The sequence below is a fragment of the Coffea arabica genome, chromosome 11e, assembly GCF_036785885.1.
Source record: "Coffea arabica cultivar ET-39 chromosome 11e, Coffea Arabica ET-39 HiFi, whole genome shotgun sequence".
NCBI lineage: Eukaryota > Viridiplantae > Streptophyta > Magnoliopsida > Gentianales > Rubiaceae > Coffea > Coffea arabica.
The window spans coordinates 62,034,574-62,056,595 of NC_092331.1; the positions used below are offsets into that span (position 1 = coordinate 62,034,574).

General features: G+C 31.5%; 1 protein-coding gene across 9 annotated transcripts; it reads right to left on the reverse strand.

The window, feature by feature from the left end:
* Positions 1–16,758: 16,758 nt before the first annotated feature.
* Positions 16,759–21,867, reverse strand: LOC113718828 (agamous-like MADS-box protein AGL9 homolog). Of its 9 annotated transcripts, none has more exons than XM_027243745.2 (8): positions 21,205–21,864; positions 19,218–19,332; positions 18,487–18,554; positions 18,296–18,395; positions 17,638–17,679; positions 17,504–17,545; positions 17,235–17,368; positions 16,759–17,011 (listed from the first exon to the last, which is right to left on the reverse strand). In XM_027243745.2, exons 1-8 carry the CDS (start codon positions 21,387–21,389, stop codon positions 16,936–16,938), a joined length of 762 nt encoding a protein of 253 aa, XP_027099546.1. In that variant the 5' UTR covers positions 21,390–21,864; the 3' UTR covers positions 16,759–16,935. The 9 variants fall into 9 exon arrangements, with proteins under 9 accessions (XP_027099546.1, XP_027099547.1, XP_027099548.1 ...); XM_027243746.2 differs by having other exon boundaries at positions 19,218–19,317; positions 21,205–21,861; XM_027243747.2 differs by having other exon boundaries at positions 19,239–19,332; positions 21,205–21,860.
* Between the last annotated feature and the right edge of the window lie 155 nt (positions 21,868–22,022).

The following is a 22,022-nucleotide window of genomic DNA, read 5'->3' on the forward strand; positions in this document are numbered from 1 at the left end:
AATATATGAACTGAGCAAAATAGTATGCATAATTTTGAACTGAACTGATGTTGGAGAATTGATTTTGCATATATGAGTTCGCTTGAACTACCGTAAAATCTTCTTTAACCACAGGCACCAAACACCCGCGCGATGCGCGGGCATTTCCCTCCTAGTAATATATAATAAGAGTAAATCTTATATACACTGACAGGGTATACACTATCACCGTTTGATTCATGACATGTGTGCAAAAAATGAATTTCAAATTCAAATTTTGCATAGTTATCATTCATCTAATGTTGATAGTGTATACAATGTTAGTGTATGAAAGATTAATCCATATAATAATATATATAATCTATAATTATAAATTATAATATAAATATTAATAATCTATATACAATTTTTTAATCATTCATAAATATTATATATAATTATGTACTTGATTTAGATTTTGGGTTCAACTCAATTTGAATCCAAAGATCATGTTAAAATGTAAATTAAGTCTGAACCTTCTAATATAGGCCTGAACTAGAAAGCTCCATTTATTTTATGAGCCAAGTTTGGATTTTGTCAAAACCATGAACACCAATTGACAACCCTGCTCATGTTTACGTGATTAATGTTCATATTAGTTAAATTGGGACTTGAAAACTCTTTTAGGTTTATTGTTCATTTTAGTATGACTTTCAATAATTTTTAATCCTCATTCATGTGTCAATATGCAAGAAGCGAGAAGAAAAATCTTATTACGATATTATTAAAATAAACTTCTTAATTTTCATTATGTAATAATGCACACGTCGGATACACTACACACGAGTTTACACTAGCCACTAGCTTTAATAATCTAAACAAAAACACCACATTCACATTAAAAAAAACCCCAAATCTATGTAACCTTCCTTTGTTAACTGGTCCAAAATTTTTTTTTTTTTTATTAACTCTGAGATTCAATTAATTTTTGAGATTCAACAAATATTAGCTTAAGCTAATATTGAAATCGGCCTTAAAAGTGGCCCAAACATTTGCATTGGAAATAAATGCATAATGCTCAATGCAGATTGTAGCCAAAACTAACGTAGTGAAAAGTGGAATTAGGAGTTCCCGCTGGAGGTATGTCCCTTCACCCATCGGTAAGAAAAACGATCCTTAATCATCGGTAAGATCTAATATTTATCTGTGTCGCTGAGCGGGCGAGTTAGTTGCGAAGTACAAGTGGCCACGGTGCTTTGGACTATGGCCTTGAGGCCGGGTGCTGAGGCAGCGAGCTGAATTTTCACCTTGGTGACTCACTGTTGCTTTTTAACTTCTGACATCTACCGTGCACTTGTCGGTCAAAAGTGTTGAGCCCAAGACATCTGTCCATATTCATTTTATCCCTCTTCAACCACGTATGTGTTTCATAAGTCATCCACGGATCATTCATGCCAATGAGAAAGAAATTAGGTAGCTTTTGTTATTTAGTCTTGCATTGCTCAAATTGAGGCACACTACTATGATGTTAAAGCATAAATGCAATATAGATTAATTTTTCCTACATTGATAGAATATATATTATTATTTTGGGTAAAAAATCTAATATACAGAAAAAACTCCCGTAGTTTCAAAATATACAACATGACACTTCGTACTTTGAACTAAATTGTAAATGTGACAGAATCCGTTAAATTTAACGAAAATGTATGAAATGACCAGAATGCCCTGATATAATTAAGCAAAAGACAGGTCAAATAAATCATTTGTTTTATTCTCTATATAGAGAGTATTGAGAGTTAAGGGGTAGAATAGGTATATTTGTTAAAAATTAGGTATAAATTTTTTTTTTAGATTCCAATAAGTCATTTCCGTTAAGTTTAACGGATTCCGTCAACTTTACAATTTAGTTCAAAGTACGAAGTGTCGTATTGTATATTTTGAAACTATAGGGGGTTTTTCTGTATATTAGGTTTACCACAGGGGATTTTTTGTAGTTTACCCTATTAGTTTTAGATAACTAATAATTATGTAAAATTTGAATTTGAAATCAAACTTATTCACATATATCATAGATATATATAAGATTTAATGCAATATTTTGTTCCGTAGTGTGATTTATACTTGCTTGGACTCCAGGGAGACTACGAGTATAGTCGACAACTCTCTAATAGTACTACTCTAAAAGGAATCGACATGAGGGATTAAGGGTGTGATACATTGTTTTTATTGATAATGTTATGATTTTAAAAAAAGGAGAAATTAGAGTTTTGATCCCTAATATTTAGTTTGTGTCTCAAACTAACCTTCAATATTTCGACAAAACAAATCTAGTCCCAAAAGTAATGGAAAATATAGTCTCAAACTAACCTTCAATATTTAGTTTGTGATTTTAGGCTCTTTTTTAGACAACTAATGGAAAATAATCATAACCAATGATCAAGATCAAATTGGCAACAGTCAAATGTATTAAATTTGCATCTCTAATCCCTAATATTTCAAATTTCGATCATTATAGTCTTTTGGGTTTTAAATAGTTACAACTAGGGCTTTTAGAATGAAATAATACATGAATTGAATTAAATATACAATAAATACGATCCTAAGTTTTTTTAAAACTTCATAAAACACTTTATATTGGTACAATATGATTGCAACCTAAATAGCATATCTTTGTTAAATAAGTTATTATTGGATGATAATATACCTATAATAAATAAAACATAAAGTAGTAGAAGAACAAAAGAATTATAGTTTTAAAGTTTAAGTTTATTATAGTTACTATTACCAAAATTGTTCCATGTCTTATGCATATGGATTTCAAATTCTTATAGTTAGTCATTGTATTTATAAAAACTAGTGAAGGTAATTATCAATGTGAAGTATTTTTACAAATTCTTAAGAAAACTATCTTCTATTTTGTTTTTGTTGTCTTTCATTTGAATTAAAATCTACGTTCCAATTTGGTAGTTTTAAAACACTTATTTTTAATATCTACGTACATTAGTTATCATTTAGTGATTCATATAATGTGTACCAATGCCAATTTCATTTCAAACTTTATTGATAACATATTAAAATGCCAAAAAAAGGACTAACATAATTTACAAAAAGTATATAGTCCGCATATTTTAAAGGGATACTTATTAAGTTTTTAAATTATTATTAGAAATAAAATAATAAAACTCATTATCAATTAATTGTTAATAGAGAGAAATAATAATATGTCGTATATACTTTTTTGGGTTTTAAATAGTTACAACTAGGGATTTTAGGATGAAATAATATATGAATTGAATTAAATATATGACAAATATAATCCTAAGTCTTTATAAAACTTCATAAAACACTTTATATTGGCACGGTATGATTGCCACATAAATAGAATATCTTTGTTAAATAAGTTATTATTTGATGATAATATATAAATAATAAATAAAACATAAAGTAGTCGAGGAACGGAAGAATTCTAGTTTTAAAGTTTAAGTTTATTATAGTTACAATTACAAAAATTGTTGCATATCTTATGCACATAGGTTTCAAATTCTTATAGTTAGTTGTTGTATTTATAAAAACTAATGAAGGTAAGTATCAATGTGAAGTAGTTTTACAAATTCTTAAGAAAACTATCTTTTATTTTCTGTTGTCTTTCCTTTGAATTAAAATCTAATGTTCCAATTTGGCAGTTTTAAAGCATTTATTTTAATATCTACGTACATTGATTATCATTTAGTGATTCATGCATATAATGTGTACCAATGCCAATTTCATTTCAAACTCAATTGATAACATATTAAAATGCCGAAAAAAAGGACCAACATAATTTTCAAAAAGTATGTAGTCTATATATTTTAAAGGGATTCTTAATTAAGTTTTTAAATTATTATTAGAAATAAAAATAATAAAACTCATTATTAATTAATTGTTAATAGAGAGAAATAATAATATGCATGTATTCTACCAAATTTGAGACTAATTGTGTTAAAGAAAAGAAACACATGATATATTATTAGCATGAAAAAATGAAAAAAATAAAAAAAGATAGAGAAATTTGATTAGAATAATTATTACCCATTTAATACTGTTTCATTCTAACTTGCATCTCAACTTAAGCTAAAATCCTTAATGTCACTATTTAAAAATTAGTGTGATATAATTATTCAAAATCAAAATATTAGGGACCAAAAGTACAAAGTCAAAATTGTTGACTAATAGCAATTTGATTTTGACAGCTAGTCATTGTTTTATTTTTGTTGATTGTCCTAAATCTCTCTAAAATTACAAAATTTGAAGACTAGATTTGTTTTGATTGAATTATTGAGTACCAATTTAGCTCAGAAGCCAAATATCGGAGGATCAAAACTACATCTCTCCTTTTAAAAAATTAAAAGAAGATGAATTTCTTATTCACTTTGATTGTTTTGATAATATATTTGACTTAATTTATCCATGATTAAGTTACAAGAATTATCATGTAGTCGTTGGTCAAAGTAAACATGTCATTCTGTTATTTTGAACGATGCAATAAGTGCATTGACATAGATACACGGGATCTATCTAACGATTAAGATAGGTGAAAAAAAATTCAGTAGTATTAAAAGGAAAAAAAGAAGTTCACAAGATCCGACAGGACGATGACCATGGAGCTTATAAAATCGTGAAGCCTCATTTTTTTTTTTGAAAATTACTAGGCAATTGAGAGGTTCTTTGATTTGATTCTTAAACTCCCCCGCTTCCCCTCTCCTCTATGAGATTTAGAATTTCCTTTAAAACAATAATCAAATAGGTATTAATCTTTTATACACCAACAATATATACACGTCATTATCATTGGATGCATGATAACAAATTGAATTTCAAAATTTGTTTATGTGTTATATATTCAATCGTGATAGTGTATATATTATCAGATATACGTAAAATTTATTCATAAAACAAAATCCAAAAAACATGACGTCGTGGAAGAAGTATATATGTTCAATTATAATTCTTTTGTACTATCACATTAGATGTATAAAATTATTTTTTTCATTGCAAACGGAAAAAAGAAAAAAAAAGAAAGAGAGATAGTACTATTATGTTTTAGTTCTGTAAATTAAAACGTACTTAATGTCTTTCTATTTACGCCTTACGCCTTACCATCATGCTCCGCTTTCCCGTAACCGAGGAACACCGGAATCCAATTCGCTGCGGACGGACAAAAGAGACGGTACGTTGGAATAAATCGAGTTACCAAATTGACAGGTTTTCGTTGGCTTATTCGAAAAGGCACTTTATTAAAATTTTGATTCCCTTTTCTCTCGTCTTACAGATACAATACAAAAAGGATAACTGCGTCGAAAGTGTAAAGTCTGCAGTACCAAAACAAATGAAAGAGCCGAAAATTCACCCCTTCGACTGATTAAAATGGCACGGAGAAAGTTAGATATTTGCTCAACAATAGATAATTGTTGCCCCATTACTCAATGTTCTTTCCCTTTCTGACCCATTTTGCCCTTGGAGTCGTTGTCACTTTTGTTTCTGGGATAAGATCGACCTATATATCTGAACTTGAATTAAACACATGATAGAACGGTAGATTAGAAAAATTGTTTTTTTTTTGGTCAATAAAAGAAGAAAAAGAAAAGTGTGAGGCAACTACGGAAAATGTTAATGAGACCCCTATTATCCTATTTTTCGTTGCAAACTTAGGGCATGTTTGGAACCCAAGTTTTTTTGCTAGTTTGTTTGCTATTAGTTTTTTAACAACTTTAGCTACAGGAATTCAAAAAAACTTATCAAATTTTTTAATCTACACACTTCAAAAATATCTAATACACAAAAAACTCTCTCTTTTCTTCTTCTTTGTCCCCTACCCCAATCCACCATACCTTCATCGCTGGCCACTACCTCCGCCGCCGCTTCCGGCGTTGGCGTTCCCTTTTTTTTTTTCCTTCCTTTCTCCCTCTCTCTCTCCTTCCCTTCCCTCTCCCCCTCTTCTCCCCCTCTCCTACCTGGACACCCTCCCCCTCCCCTCCCACGAGCAGATTGCCACCCTCCCCCTTCCCACGACCAGATCGCATCCCCTCTCCCCTCCCTAGCCACCCTCTGGTCATGCGACCAGATTGGGCAAAGGGGGAGAGGGAGATGGAGAAGAGGGGGAGAGAAAAAGCAAAAAAAAAAAAAAAAATTGAAAAGGGCTTGGGTGCTGGTTCTTTGGCTTCGGGAGGGTGAAGGGAAGTAGAGAGGGAGAGGGGAGCAGAGAGGGAGAAGAGGGGAAGAGAAAAAGGAAAAAAAAAATTGGGCGTGCAGGCTGTTGCTTCTTGTGGGAGACAGAGGTGGGCGGGGGTAGGAAGAGGGAGGGGGAAGAAAGAAGAAGAAGAAGAGAGGAAAGAAAAAGAAAAAGGAAAGAAAGAGAAAAAGAAAGAAAAGAAAAAAAATGGGTAGGGCCATGGCTGCTGGGAAAGCAAAGGTAATGGGGGAAGGAAGGGGAAGGGGAATGGGGAAGGAAGAAGAAGAAGAAGATAGGAAAGAAAAGAAAAAGGAAAGAAAGAGAAAGAGAAAAAAAAAGGAAAAAAAAGTTTTTCATTTTAAAAAATTTTTCCAAAAATTTTTTAACACTCTAGTGGTTGGACTTTTACGGCTCCAATTAAAGACCTATGTTGGACTACACTATGTTGGACTTTTACGGCTCCAATTAAAGACCTATGTTGGACTATGTTGGAATTTTACGGCTTTAATTAAAGTCTTACGTGATTAATCAAATGTTAATCAGATGTTCTACAAACTTTATTACAAAAATTCCTTTTATTTTTATATTTTTCTTGTTCTTCTAATTTTTGTTTTTCTATTGATTTTAATTCAGAGTATTTATGCCAAAGTAAATCTACTTTTGCTTGTCTTAAATTTTTTAGAAATGATGCGGGATGGTGGTGTGCTACTTTAGATAATCTAGCTTCTTCTATTTGTATATGTGCTAAACACTGGTCTGTTGTTTCAATTTCCTCTAAAATTTTGTCAAAATAATAATAGGTATCTGGTTGTCTGAGGCTTTGTAATGCTAATCTGTATGCGTTTTCTGGAGTGGATGTAAATTGGAAAGGCGGTTCAAAATTCATATAAAATATCAGGATGATTAACTGGAATTTAAGAAATTGATGACTACTAGATACTTTAAGAAAGATAACTGAGATTTTACCTTCCTTGCTTTAAATCCAAATTTTCCTTCTGATGCTGTGAAAATGGGAATTTTGTGCTTAGGAGTTGTGCCTCACCGGATCTTCCCCTTATGCCTGCTTTGCAACTGAAAGGCTTTAATGGGTACTACACCGTCTTTTGGTCTTTTAGGCTCCTAAAAACAAGGTATCTTTTTCAGAGTTTCCGGTGGTTTGGATCTAATCTAGGGTTGGCTGCCTAAATCTCTACTTTCTTATTTCTCTTTCGTCTTATGCTAGCAATATGAGAGAGCTAAAGACTTGTAAAAAACTGCTAAAGAATGTATGAAATTGGAGTTTTTATTGGATACTTTAATTTACGGGATGTAAGTGCATCGTACCCAACATTGGTTTGGGACGTATGCCTTTATAGACTTCTTGTGCAAACTGTGCGAACTTAAAATTTTTTGACTCAAAGTCCGTGGACATGACATGTTAACTTTACGGACTTAAGACCTTCTGAAATCCGTAAAAACATCAAATCAATTTTGCCTAACTATACAATGTGGCCGACAACTAATAAAAGCATTATGACCGACCTATACATAGATTCTAAATAAATTTGGCCAAACTATACAATGTGGCCTAAAAGCTTTATGACCGATCTATACATTATAGCTTTTGACAAGATGGCCGAAGAATTATCCTTCCATCATATTTTCGATGTTGCTCATTTCTTCTGGTCCCATTGTTTCCCAATAATGATCATCATTATATTCTTCATCTGCTTCGATATCCAAATGCCTTGCTCCTGTGCTCATATAATATCCTTCCAAATATTTTTCAAAGACTTCTGGATAATTGGTACTTATAGTGAAATCTTTTTCTAACTTAAACCTGTATGGGACATATATCTTTTGTATCTTATTTTCATATACTAACCTAATTCCATTTTCCCATTGATTTATGAAATGTCTGTAAGCTAATTGGATCATTTTAGCATTTATCAATTGTTCTTTTAATTCTAATGGACATTCCACTAGACTGCTGCTGATTTTCTCTAGTTCTTCTGTCGTTCTCCTTGCTGGTGGTATATTGCTGACTGTAATCATCATTCTATGTATTGCTGGTTCTATATCAAAAAGTCCTATCCATTCTGCTGGCGCGGATTTGATATGTACAGTTGCCCACTGTCCATAGTCTAACATTTTTCTGATGAAGTATCCGAGATGAGTTCCAAGACAATGAGTATCTTCTGGATTTGTAACAATAATTTTTTCCAGGAATCCGGCATCCATAAGAAACTGTGGTGTTAAAATAACTCTTTCCCCATTTACTCTTAGTATCTTTGGGGATGAATATTTTGATAAGATAATAGTGGCTCTAAGGAAAAAATTACTAAGTGTATGTATACAATGGCTATTTATTTTCTGGTGGTCACAGGCTTCTGGATTGTTTGGGCAATGTTTTTCTGGGTCGATGAAGAAAGATGGATGTAGTCTAATGGCTGCTGTATTTCTAATTGGGTCTTTTGCTATTTCATAAAAGTATTGTTGGACTGCCATTAATTTTGAATAATATTGGGCTTGGGCTTTTTGGCTAATAATTTCTTGGATATGTAAAGGGAGGAAACTAAGTAGGTGATATGGTTTAAAGGATATTCTGGGCTTAAGAAATTCAAATGGTCTTTCTGAAATGGGCTTTTCTTTTATAAAAATTGTCTGTTTTATTGGGCCGGATGAAGAACTGGCCATTTGAGATGCTGTATGAGACAGCCTTCCTTTGAGCTCCCCAATCTCAGAAATTTGTGAGAGAATAGTATCTCCTTGTGAGCCTGAGATTTTATACATTTCTTTCAGTTGTTCGGTTAAAGATTTTATCTTTTCTTTTTGAGAAAGATCTTCTTTTTCAAAATTTCTACACTTTAAATTTAAACTTCTAATAGCTTGCTCCATGCTCTTACAATGTCTACAAAATTCTATTCTATTTGTGTTATCTTTTTCTAATGCATATTGATAATTTCTACTGCTACTAGGGGCATCTGTATTTTGATATACTGGAGCCCTCATGCTGTCCATGCTAGCCTTAGGATCTACATAAAATGTTGTTCCTATATTATGCCTAGCAAATTCTAGTGCTTCATGTATGCTATGAAATGCTTTCCATAAAGGATTATGAAAATGATTTATTTGTTCTATAACGGAAATCCATTTGGAATAAATTCCAGGTATTTTTCCTTTTACCACTACATAATATGAAAAACTTTGTTTTGGAAGATTACTAAAATAAAATGCTAAGATATTAAGATTTCTAACTTTATTAGTGCTATTTCTGCTATTCCAGAGGTTATTTAAGATATCCTGCTGGATGTCTTCTAAATTACCTTCCTCTTGGCTATGGAAATGTAGACTTGTACCTTTAGGGTACTTTGTAAGTTCCCACTGGCCAATTTTGACTTTCTGGAAGTTATATGCCATCTGCTGAGAGATCAGAAGAATTGTTAAATAGTCGTGATAAAAAATCTGCTAAATTATTATCTTTACCTTTAATGTGTTCAAAAACTACTTTATATCCATTACCAATAATACTATCTACAAAATTTAACCATCTTCTAGTAGAACTTCTTTTTTCATTATGTTTATCAAAAAACTTTTTTATTGCTTCACAGTCTGTTCTAATAGTTATTTCAGACTTGTTGATTATAAAAAGTCTAAAATTATCCAAACTATATTTTACTGCTAATAATTCATTATCTATACTACTTCTATTGCCTTTTTCCTTATATTTACCACTAGCATATCTACAGATTTGTTCACTATTTTTACTACTATACTTATTTGGTTTTGCAAAAAGAACTGCTCCCCATCCGGTACTACTGCCATCACATTCTATTATCAAGTAATATGTGTCTAATGGTAATTTTAGATCATGTAAATTGCCTATTGTTTGTTTAATTTCTTGTATTAGTTTGACGTCTTCTTTATTAAAGAATTTTTGTCCTTTTAAAGAGGTTTTATTATACAATGGTGCTACTAGGTTATTTAAGTTTTTAATAAAAGGTCTTGCATAATTTAATAATCCTAAGAATTGTTGGAGTTTCTTTGTTTCTTCTATCTTATCTGGAAATTCTAAAACCTTTTTACAAATATGTGGTTGTAATTTTATTTTTCCTTGTCCTATTTCTGTTCCTAAAAATTCGATATTTTTTCTAAAAAATTGTGCTTTTTTATTACTGATTATTATTCCATGTTTAATAAATTCTGAGAAAACTAATTTTAGATGACTTACATGTTCTTCTTTGTTTTTTGAAAATACTAATATATCATCTATATATACTATGACGAAATCTTTATATTTATTAAAAATATTATCCATTTTTCTTTGAAATATGGCTGGTGCATTTTTTAACCCAAAAGGCATTACTAACCACTCATAGTGTCCTAAAGGACATGTAAAAGCTGTCCATTCTATACTTTCTTTATGCATTTTTACCTGCCAAAATCCTGACTTACAATCAAATTTACTAAAAATATATCTATATTGGATTCTATTTATTAACTCATTTTTATCTGGTATATCATAGCCATCTTCTTTAGTATTGTCATTTAATCTTTTATAATTTATTACCATTCTACTTTTTCCCCTAACTATTTCACTATGTTTTTTAACTATAAATGCTGCACTTCTGTGTGGACTAGTACTTCTTCTAATTATTTTAAACTTATTTAGATCAGTTATATGCATTTCGAATTCTTTTATATCATCATTACTAGCTTCTATTTTTGCTGTGCTAATTTTTAAATTTGGATTTAAAATATCTAACTTACATTCTGTTTTGTCATTATCCCAATGAATAGTTGGATTTTCTCCAAAAATTTCTAATTTTTCTAATTCACTTATTAGTTGGTCTATATCTCTATGTCCTGTTTCTAATAGATCATATAATTTTTCATTATTTAAAATGGTTGTTATTGTGTCATAATTTTCTATCTCTAAATATTCTTCAAATTCTTTATCTTCTAAACAGTTTTGAATTCTTTGTGACGAATATAAAGGTCTTTCTCCAGTCATCTCCATATTGTCAAAAGAATTAGTTTTCTGATTCTTCCCCCTATATTCTTGGGTTGAATCATTCTTACAGCTACCTTTTATATCACATTTACAATTATCTTTTTCTTCTAGTCTTAAGAGTCTTGTAAATTTATTATCTTTATTTATTTTAAATTTATTGCTTGTTAAAAAAGTATTATATGGTAAAAAATGTTCTCTAAGGAATGTTAATCCTGTTCTAGTAAGAATCATGCCATGATATGCCTGTAAAATAAATGATAGTCCTAATATCATTTGATAAGGAAAACTTCTAATATATATTTCTGTTACATGATATGGTTGTGTACAGTGTATGCTATCTATTTCAAAAAATAATAAAGAATTATGTAATGTTGTGTCATATGTATATGTACTTCCATCCATTTGTCTAGCTGTTCTAATATGGTATGCTTTTTCATAATATTTTTCTGGAATTAACTCTTGTTGGATTACTATATTACTAGCTCCTGTGTCTATTACTGCTAATAATTGTGTTTCAAAATCTCCTATTTTTATTCGAGTTTTTACTTCTATGGATGTTATATTTGATGTTCCTGCTTGTAATAATTCTAGATCATAATTATGTTTTATTTCTTCTATTTCTGGAAAGATTTCTAATCTATGTTTTCAATAGATACTTCGCTTTCTATTGTTTTTCCCTTATTTAATTTTTCTATTTTTTGCTCTAAATGTTCGACCTTATTTTCTAAAATTCTTATCCTTCTTTCTAAATAATGTTCTAAAGGCAGATTTTCTTCAGTTTTTTCTTTTTTAATATTTTCTATTAAAACATATTCCTGTGCAAGCTTTTCTAAACAGTATTTGCATCCTTCTATATAACATAGCTGGCATTGAAACCTTAATTCTATTGATGGATATTTATTACAGTTATAGCATGCTTTGCTATAATTTCCTTTTCTATGTTCCCATTTATGGATACACTCTACTTCAACTAGTTCTAAGTCTTCTAACATTTTAAAATCTTCTTTCATTTCTTCTAAATATATATTATCCATGATAGTTTTGTTTTCTGATTTTTCTAAAATTTCATCTATAAAACTTGTGTCTTCTTGTTCTATAAAATCTGTTAAATTTAAGTCTTCAGATACTATACTATAAATACTTTCTGTCTCTAGTATATTATCATCTATTTCTATTAAATCTTCCGAAAATAATTCTATTAAGTGGGCTTCTCTATTAAAAGAGTTATGTTTTTGTGGACAATTTGTTGCTAAATGGTTTGGTTGTTTACAGATAAAACAAGATAATCTATTTCCATAAGTTCTTTCTGGTCTATATCTTCTAACATGATGTTCTTTTTTGAGAAATGGTTTTCTAGCTTTGTTTTTCCTAAGATAATATTGTTTTTTAGGGTATCTTTTATAATTTTTATAAGGCTTTCTATATTTTCTTTTTTCTTTATCTTTTTCTCCATATTTTTGTGGTGTGTATATTTCTGAGCAAAAACTATATTCTCCTTTTAATTGTCTTTGTATTTTTATAAAAGTACATTCTTCTACTAATCTATTGATTATAAATCTTACTGCCGTACTCACATTTTTTAATGTTGGTTCCATGGGCGTTGCTTTGTATAAGGTATATATTTTCTTTCCTAAGTCGTCTGGTAATTTTGCAAATAATTTTTCTATAATTCCTTCATCATAAAAACATCCTGCTAAACAACTATAATATAAAAAGTCTTGTAAAAAAGGTTTAATATATTTCCAGTTTCTAATTGATAATTGTTCTAGTTTTCTTACCGATTCTATCTGTGTCATTACTCCTCCTCTATTTGGACTTGTTGCTAATAGAATTTCTTCTACTCGATTAACAAAATTCATTGGATTGACCCCATGTGCCTGATCTTGTTGTAACCTATCTGGGAATTTTTGTTTAAATGCTTCCCATGCTGCTCTTGCTACTCCTCCTAAAAATGTTTCTAAATATGTATACATCTCTATTACGTTATGATCGAATCCTTTTTGTATTTAATTTCTTACTACTCTAGCTTTCCAGCTTCCTATTACATCTTCTATCATTTGTGGATCGTAAGATGTTAACATTAAAGTTTTTCCTTCATCTACTGAATGCTCTTTTATTTCTAATTCTAATGGTTTTCTTTTTCCCCTAGAACTATATTTTTCCTCTGGTTCTCTATATTCATTATAGACTATTCTGGGTGGTTGTCCTGGTTCATATGTTCTAACATTTCCTGTGTGACTAGGATCAGTTTGCATATCTGTTGGTCTGTTACTACTTTCACCACTTTGTTGTTGTTGATCCATTAATTCTCTATATGACATTATGCTGGCTACTTCTAAATTATCTTCTTCAGAATTATCTTCTTCTTCTTTAACTCTAATATTTCCAACGTTATCATAGTATAATACTTCGTTTAATGCTATTTGTCCATTTGCTTCTAATTTTCTTTCTAAATCAAATAGTTCTTTCTCTGTTAAGTCAATTTTTAATTCTTTTGGATAAAGAATCCTATGATTTATTTCTATTAATTCTTCTTCTAATAAATTTATTTCTATTAGATCTGATTCTACGTCGGATTTGTCTATTTCTTCATTATCTGTTCCTAAAGCTGTTGGTTCATAATTGAAAAATCTAAGGCTTGTTCTTCCTTGACTATTTTTATATATTATACTATCCTTTGGTATTATTGGATTATTTTCTTCTACAAATTTACTAATCTCCCATTCTTCTCCTGCCAAATTTTCTGAACTTACTTCTATTGGTTTTATTAATCTTATTCCTTTACTTGCCATAGCCTCTACATTGGCTTTATTTCTACTTTATATCTGGTTTTACTACTATTTGTTAATCTTCCTATAAATCCGATACTTATTGTTAAATTATCTCCTTGAAAATTTTCATATCCTTTAGTTTGTATTCCTATTTCTAAATTTTTTATATCTTCTAAGGTTATCATAAAATATGGGCTGCAATAAAATATTCCTCCATTCTGATTCATATCTACTTCTATACTGGCTATTAATGCATCTTCTACTTTTTTATGTCTCTTATCTAATACTGCTAATAATACTTTTTTCCCCAATCCTTTTCTTGTTAGTCCTTTAATTCCTATAACTATTAATCCTATATGCATATATGTATACTGTTTTCTAATTTGGTTTATGCTTTGTTGTGTTATCATTCTAAGATTTACGGGGTTACTTAATGCGCTCACTGGTTCTTCTCTGCTTTGTCTAAATAATCCTGTATTACTTCTGAGAAATCCTACTGAGTACAAGGTTCTTGGGTTTAATAAACTTATTTCATTATTCCTGTATATTTCCAAGTCTCTATCTACGTCTATTGCTTCTTCTAAATGCATGCTCCTACTCCTTCTTAATTGTCTCCCTATATTTAATACACTAGTTCCTACTTGTGTGTTTTCGTTGACTGTTCTACTAGGTCCTGAAAATGATGTTCTACTAGCCATCTTAAAATTTTTGTGGTTTAGGATTTACTGAAAATATATTACTAAGATGTGGTTTACTTTCTTTCTTTGTTACAGGTAATTTTTTAAATTGGTCCGTTATTTCTTCCAAATCTTTTTCAAACTTATCTATTTGTAGGACTCTGACCTTTTCTGTTATTGTATCTACTTTTTTATGTAAGGATATTAATAATGCTATTATAGAGTTATTTTGTTTAGGATATATTTTATCTGATGCACTAGCTCCTGAATAATCTGTTAATCCCAAAGAGTCTTGATGATAATATTTTAATTCTTCTAATGTTTTTAGATAATCTGGATAAAAGACATAATGTGAGGGAAGTGGCTTATTACTATTACTACTCATATATCAACTTAAAATGATTTTTTCTATTTTATGTAATAGTACTTCTACTTGATTGTAAGATTGTTTTAATTCTATAGATTTTTGTCTTATCTCTTCTAATACTTCTTTAGTTATTTTTTCTGTATTAATTTTATGTTCTATTTTTAATTGTTTTAGTTCTTCTAAATATTTTATTCTTTTTATTATTTTATTATTTTGTTCCTTTAAGTAATCCTGATTTTCTACTAGCGTCTTTATTACTTTATTTTTATTCTTTATTGATTCTAGTAAATTTTCTATTATCCGAGAATTATTTTCTTTATGTTTCTCTAAAGACTCCCCTAAAGATATTACTAGATCAATAAGGCTATTATAATTTTTATCTTCTTTACTATGTAAGGTATGTTTATAGGTGTTCTGAAAATAACAAATATGCTTATGATTATCTAAAGTTATTATATTCCTAGATTTATTTTTTATTTCTAGATCTAAGTATTCTAATCTTTTATCTATCTTTGACTTTAAGGAATCAGGCTCACCGGGAAGGCAAGCTTTGATACCAAACACTCTAGTGATTGAACTTTTACGGCTCCAATTAAAGACCTATGTTGGACTACACTATGTTGGACTTTTACGGCTCCAATTAAAGACCTATGTTGGATTACACTATGTTGGACTATGTTGGAATTTTACGGCTCTAATTAAAGTCTTTCGTGATTAATCAAATGTTAATCAGATGTTCTACAAACTTTATTACAAAAATTCCTTTTATTTTTATATTTTTCTTGTTCTTCTAATTTTTGTCTTTCTATTGATTTTAATTCAGAGTATTTATGCCAAAGTAAATCTACTTTTGCGTGTCTTAAATTTTACGGCTCTAATTAAAGTCTTACGTGATTAATCAAATGTTAATCAGATGTTCTACAAACTTTATTACAAAAATTCCTTTTATTTTTATATTTTTCTTGTTCTTCTAATTTTTGTCTTTCTATTGATTTTAATTCAGAGTATTTATGCCAAAGTAAATCTACTTTTGCTTTGGTCTATATCTCTATGTCCTGGCTCTGATACCAAACACTCTAGTGGTTGGACTTTTACGGCTCCGGTACACTACAGTAAAATTTTAGACAAACTTCCAAAAAATTTAGGTTCCAAACGAGGCCTTAGAATGATAAGGAAAATTTTGTGTAGAGCTATTATTAACCAATGCCAGGATTAGGTAATGAATTAAGACTGAGTGTATTTGGATAATAGATTATTTGAAACAATTTTTTGAAAAGGATACGGTAGTACTTTTTTGATGTAATCTGTGTAAGATGAAAAGGTAATTGAAAAATGTATTGATGATTTTGTTTTGTTAAATTGTAAAGGGCGAAATGGATTAAGATTCCCAAAGTTGAAATATGGGCCTGAACTCCATGGGATTGATGGACCGGGTTGCAGAAGCCCAAATATCAATTGAATACCCTTACAAGCAACACAAAGTGGGGTAAAATGTCAACGGATAGGCTTGAGCAAATCCCCCAGTTGCAACAGAGTCTTCTTATCTATATTTTAATTTAAATTACGCCGTGCATTTTACTTTTCTGGACGGAACACGTTAATGGGGTTTCGTGAAAGAAAATGAGAATCCAGAGTTATCCTCAACGAAGAATAATGTTTCTGATTTAACTTGGGGATGAACGGCCTTTTTTTTTTTATATATAAAAAAAAAAATACTCTTTTAACATCAATGAAAGAAATTGCATCTGATGAAGGAAAAAAAAATATGACGAGATCAAGTCTTAGAGCAGGCAAACATGACTTAAGGTTCGTCCACATTAGGAGATTATAATAATAGTGTCTTATGAAAATTCACGCTATTACACAAGTTCTTTAGTCAAAATAAAAATACATAGAACATCAATTGCATCGAGTCTTATGAAAGGAATCATTAGCATGACAGGCATTTTTTCTTCTGATCATGGTAACCAACCTGCCATGTAGTTATTCACACTCGGGCCTGCCGCTGCCACTGTTATTGCATCATTCTGGTATCTGTATTTCAGTGAATATATATACATATATATATGTATATGTATGTATCAGTTTCTTCTCACTTCTTCTATGATGCAACATAAAAAGGATAGTATACTATACAGTACAGTAAAATATGATTGCCTTGAAATTTGATAACAATCTAGGTACTAAATCTGTTGCTGTAGGATGCTAAGTGGAAACTGATGCGTTATCAAATGTTACTGAATTATAGAGTTCATACCCAATCTGTAATGTCGGTTCACAATCCAATGGATGAAAAAAACCATCACCCTGAGCATGAGCTGGTTGTCGGCCGTACCCAACATCCTGTGCATTTGGATTCCACTGGAGATTTACTTGGTTTCCTTCCATCAGCTGCAAGATATTTATTTAGAAATGTTGTACGTGCTGTCATGTTGCTGATCAGGTGAATGCAGTTCAACTAACGTCTAGACATTGGGAAAGATTTAGATTGTAAAAACATTTAAAGATCAGAAAATTACAACTTACCCTTTGTTTTAGAGTTTTGTTTGCCTCGTTCAAAGCATGTTCCTGCAAAAATAAATATATGATTAAAAGGTCTCAACAATTTGATAGAAACTTGAACTCTGGATTGCTTGAAAATTTGCAGAATGTTTTAATACCTTTCTCTGGAGATCAGTGAGCTGATCCAGCATTACTTGAGTCTGCATGCATGCAAGGCGTAGAGTTTAATGCACATACATACGATCTATTCAGTTTCGTTTACAGCAAAATTTTCGATGCTAGCTATTGCTCCAAAATTACAATGTCAATGATTTCATCTTCTCATTATCTTCTTGATTATTTTGACAGTAATTCATGTGATGCCTAGCTATATATGCCATTGACATTTCAAAGAAAAGTATGAAACGGCAGGAAAAGAAGCATGGGTCAATGAGAGTACTCTTGTCCTCATGTTTTATGGTGAATATAACTGGAAATCATCCAGTCATTAATTTGCAGCCGCTTTTACTTTATATTTCTCTTAAGCATCATATACATATATATTGGACTATCTATTGGATCCAAATTAATTAGAGCATCTATTGCAAAGTATCTCAAGTTTAACTGATACTGTGAATGTCAGGTGACTAGTAGGCAGACTACTAGAAATGCTAGCTAGTAGGACTTCACAGGCCATTAATGGCTAGACTTGGCTTCAAACAAATCAAAGAATCCAGTTTCAAGGGCTGATCAATGCGAAAATTAGAGCGAATAGGACGAAAGTAGTGCTAATTAATGAAAATTTTGCATGGAGAAGAAGAGGATGGGAGGGATTACCCGTGTTGATCTGATTTGCTTCAGCGACATATCAAGCTGCCTTTCCAATGATTCAAGTTCCTTGCTGTTTAAAGGACCAAGGTCCTCGCCCAAAAGATTCCTACCATCACAACAGCATAAAGGAAAATGATTTTACTGTCCTTCCACTTTTCTTTTTTTTTTTTTAACATGCATAATCTATTGCTAGGTACCTTTGTGATCTTTGTAGAGCTTCGTAACGTGCTTTAAGCTTCAAATACTCCTGCTGACTACTCAGCTCCTAGAACACAATCAGTAAGTAAATGAGAACTTGCAGTCAATGGCAAGGAAAACGAGTGCCCTGTAATCTATTATATCTAATGAACGGGATTTCTATGGATCTATCCAAGAAAATATAGAAAAGAATCTAAAGGGCAAATATGAGTATATTTTGTCCTCTAAAGGGAAAATATAGAGGAAGAATCTGAAGGGCAGGAGTAGACAATAGGAGAGATCTATTAATATAACACATGTTAATTTATACAACACAGATTAGATGCAAAGTTTACTATGAATGCCTTCTTTATAAAGTAGTAGAGATGGTTGAGACTCGGATAACTTCATGTGCCGGGTAAAAGGGAAAAAAAAAAATATCTTGATGTTAAAATTTTATGTAAAGAAATTCAAAATAGCAAAAACCAAACAAGTACTGTATAATGGAAGTCACGTCACATACACATTTTATTCTCAGGAAATATTTTATTTTAATTAGTACGTAGTAGTATCTAAGCGACTTCTAAGCAAACTTTTTTTTTTTTTTTTTCTACAAACGGACTTCTAAGCAAACTCGTTTAAGCTTTTTGTTGACATTTTAAGAAATTCAACACTAATTAAGCTAGTTAGAATATTAATTTTCAACATTTTCTCTGATCACCAATTAATTAACTAACTAATGTATACATACCATATAATAATAAGTGCTCACCAGTGCTTCCCTGGTGGATATGTTGGGCTCAGGTGCTCCATAGTTGCATTTCTGATACCTCTCTAGCGTCTTGACCATGCTGTACAGCGTCACTCTAAACATTGTTAATTGAGTGCAGAAAAAGGGATTTCATTCATTCAACAAAAACACAATAATGCCAGAACTAAGATCTCCACTAATAAATGTTTATGCCAGCACTACTATTATCATTAATTACTTTCAGTTCCTCCAAGCTTCTTCTTTTTGGTATCACATCCCCAGTACGTAGCTAGGTATATTTATTTATACGCAATCCTTTCTATTTATTCATTCATTTTTTTTTGAATGACATTAATTAATAAGACTTCATTACTGCTCAGAGTTTTGTCAAAAGCATTAATCAGTGCAGCCGTACTGCTTTCTTTCTCTGTTAGACTCATTTAAAAGGAGAAGAAAACAAATTAATAGCAAAGCACAAAATAATTACTGAGCCTATGTAATATAGTATATCCGTAGGTAATTTTTTGCTGTTCTGCCCTTTTCTGTTGCTTCCAATGCACCTACAGCTAATCATGGTACTTCATATGATTCAAACTACGGTTTTACATGTTATCTATCTGTATATATGTACACACTCACACACACACACAAAAACTCAAAATCCCTTTAAGTTAGCAAGAGTACTTCAAAAAAAAAAAAGTGTCTATGGCAAGCACAATTAAAATAATCATTACATTACAAAAAAAAAAAAAAAAACCAGATATTTGCAGGAACCATAAAAAGTTGTGATTTTGGATGATCAGACACGAAACTGCATCAAAAACAACACTGAGCAAACCCTAAATCCGTCGTACCGAACCCTAGACCTAATTCAATGATTGATGGAAGCTCTCTCTCTCTCTCTCTCTCTCTACCCCACAGAAAAACTTCCCAGACACTTTGTTAAGCATACCTCCCCAAGCTTTATGGAGGAGCTCTATTTCCCGAACGGTCCCCAATAAATGATTAAAAAAAAAAAATCATTATGCATCAATAACATAGACCACGAATGATCCTAATTAAAAAAAAAGAAAAAAGATTTTGGAGGGTACCCAAATTGGGTAGATGGCAAATTTGAAACAGATTTGCAAAGAAAGACCGTAGAAACCCTAAAAAGGTACAAACTTTGGACAAGCATCATTCAAAGGAAACCCTAAATTGTCATGTTTGAGGAGCAGCAGCTGCAAACTTACAGATTCATGAGCATCCACTCCCGGACTTCTTGTAAAAGATGCATTCATAAGCAGAAAACATTTTTTCAATTAGCTCCATGAACCTTAAGGGCATGTTTTTGAAAGCATGTATAGATCAGACCATATTGATGACATAGAAGAGAACGGAAACCACTACAATTGGATTGTTAAAAAAAAAACCGATCAAACTCCTCCTCTTTGAGGAGTTAATAAAAGAACTAGCTAGGAAGATCAGAAAATAAAGGTAAGAGAGAGTTGGGAAGAGCAAAAACTAGATCAGCGAAAAAAGGGTTAAAGAAAACCTCAAACATAAAAATGGAAATGATCTTCTTTTCATGGTTTCCTCTTGCAGATCTAACATCATCCTTAAGCACAAAGTCCTATACGCTCCAAAATATTCACCAAAACGGCATACTTGCTCAGCACCGAAAAAGAGAAAAACAACCATCACCCCTTCCCCCTTCAATTAAAGACGACCTTCACTGTTCTCCTCTCCTCTTCTCCTACTTGCCATTGATTATTATTCAGATCTCTCAAAACCAACAATAGCACACGATTACCTAGCTAAAGAAATGAGGAAAAAAATGAAAAACAAACGGGGGCAAAAAAAAAAGAGGAGATCTTGATAAGGAAAGAGAGATAGTTATAAACTAGTCTTGCTAAGAAATGGTTATACTCGATAGCAGTACATGACTAGTCGGTATATGGGGCGTGCATAAAGTAGAGTTGTTTTTATGTATAATAAGGGTGTATACCTAGAGCTACTGCAAAACTCATAGAGCTTTCCTCTATTGGAGAAGATGATCAAAGCAACCTCAGCATCACATAGAACTGAGAGCTCATAAGCTTTCTTCAATAGCCCATTTCTTCGCTTAGCAAAAGTTACTTGCCTATTGATCTTGTTCTCTATCCTCTTTAGCTCCACCCTACCTCTTCCCATCCTCTCTCCTACCTCTCTTTCCGTTCTTATTACCACTGAAACTCACAAATTACAACCACAACAACAGAGTATTGTTTCCCCCTCAAAACTGCTCCTTCCCTTTTGTTTCCCTCTTTTTATATGCACATCCCACAATACATGTAATCTTCTACACATATACTAGATAACTATTCGGTCCTGTTTATACATCCCCACAGTTTAGATGAGAAAAATTATTTAAGGGCGGGCCCTGAGACAGATACACAATTTCCCACTCTCAAACAAAATGAGAACCCTTCTGGGATTCTTCAAGACACTAACCACAATGATTATAAGGCTGTGTGAGCGTCTCAAGGGACGGATTGTGTGTGGTTGACGTGCATGGTAAGGATGTGGACCATGGTTGGTATCTCGGGCTTAAAAGGATGGATCGGACGGTGAAGAGATGGGGTTGAGGAAGGACGACAGAGAGGGGAGGATGGTGGGACGAAAAAAATACTAGTGGGCATGAAGGGTTATTGAGGGAGGAAACCTTAAAACCTACGAGGTAATTCGATGTCGATGTGCTACGTGTCAAGATGTCAAGTGATTGACAGCTGATCAAAGGATTCAGTTGATTCATCTCTTGACAAATCCTTGAGAACCTAAACCTTT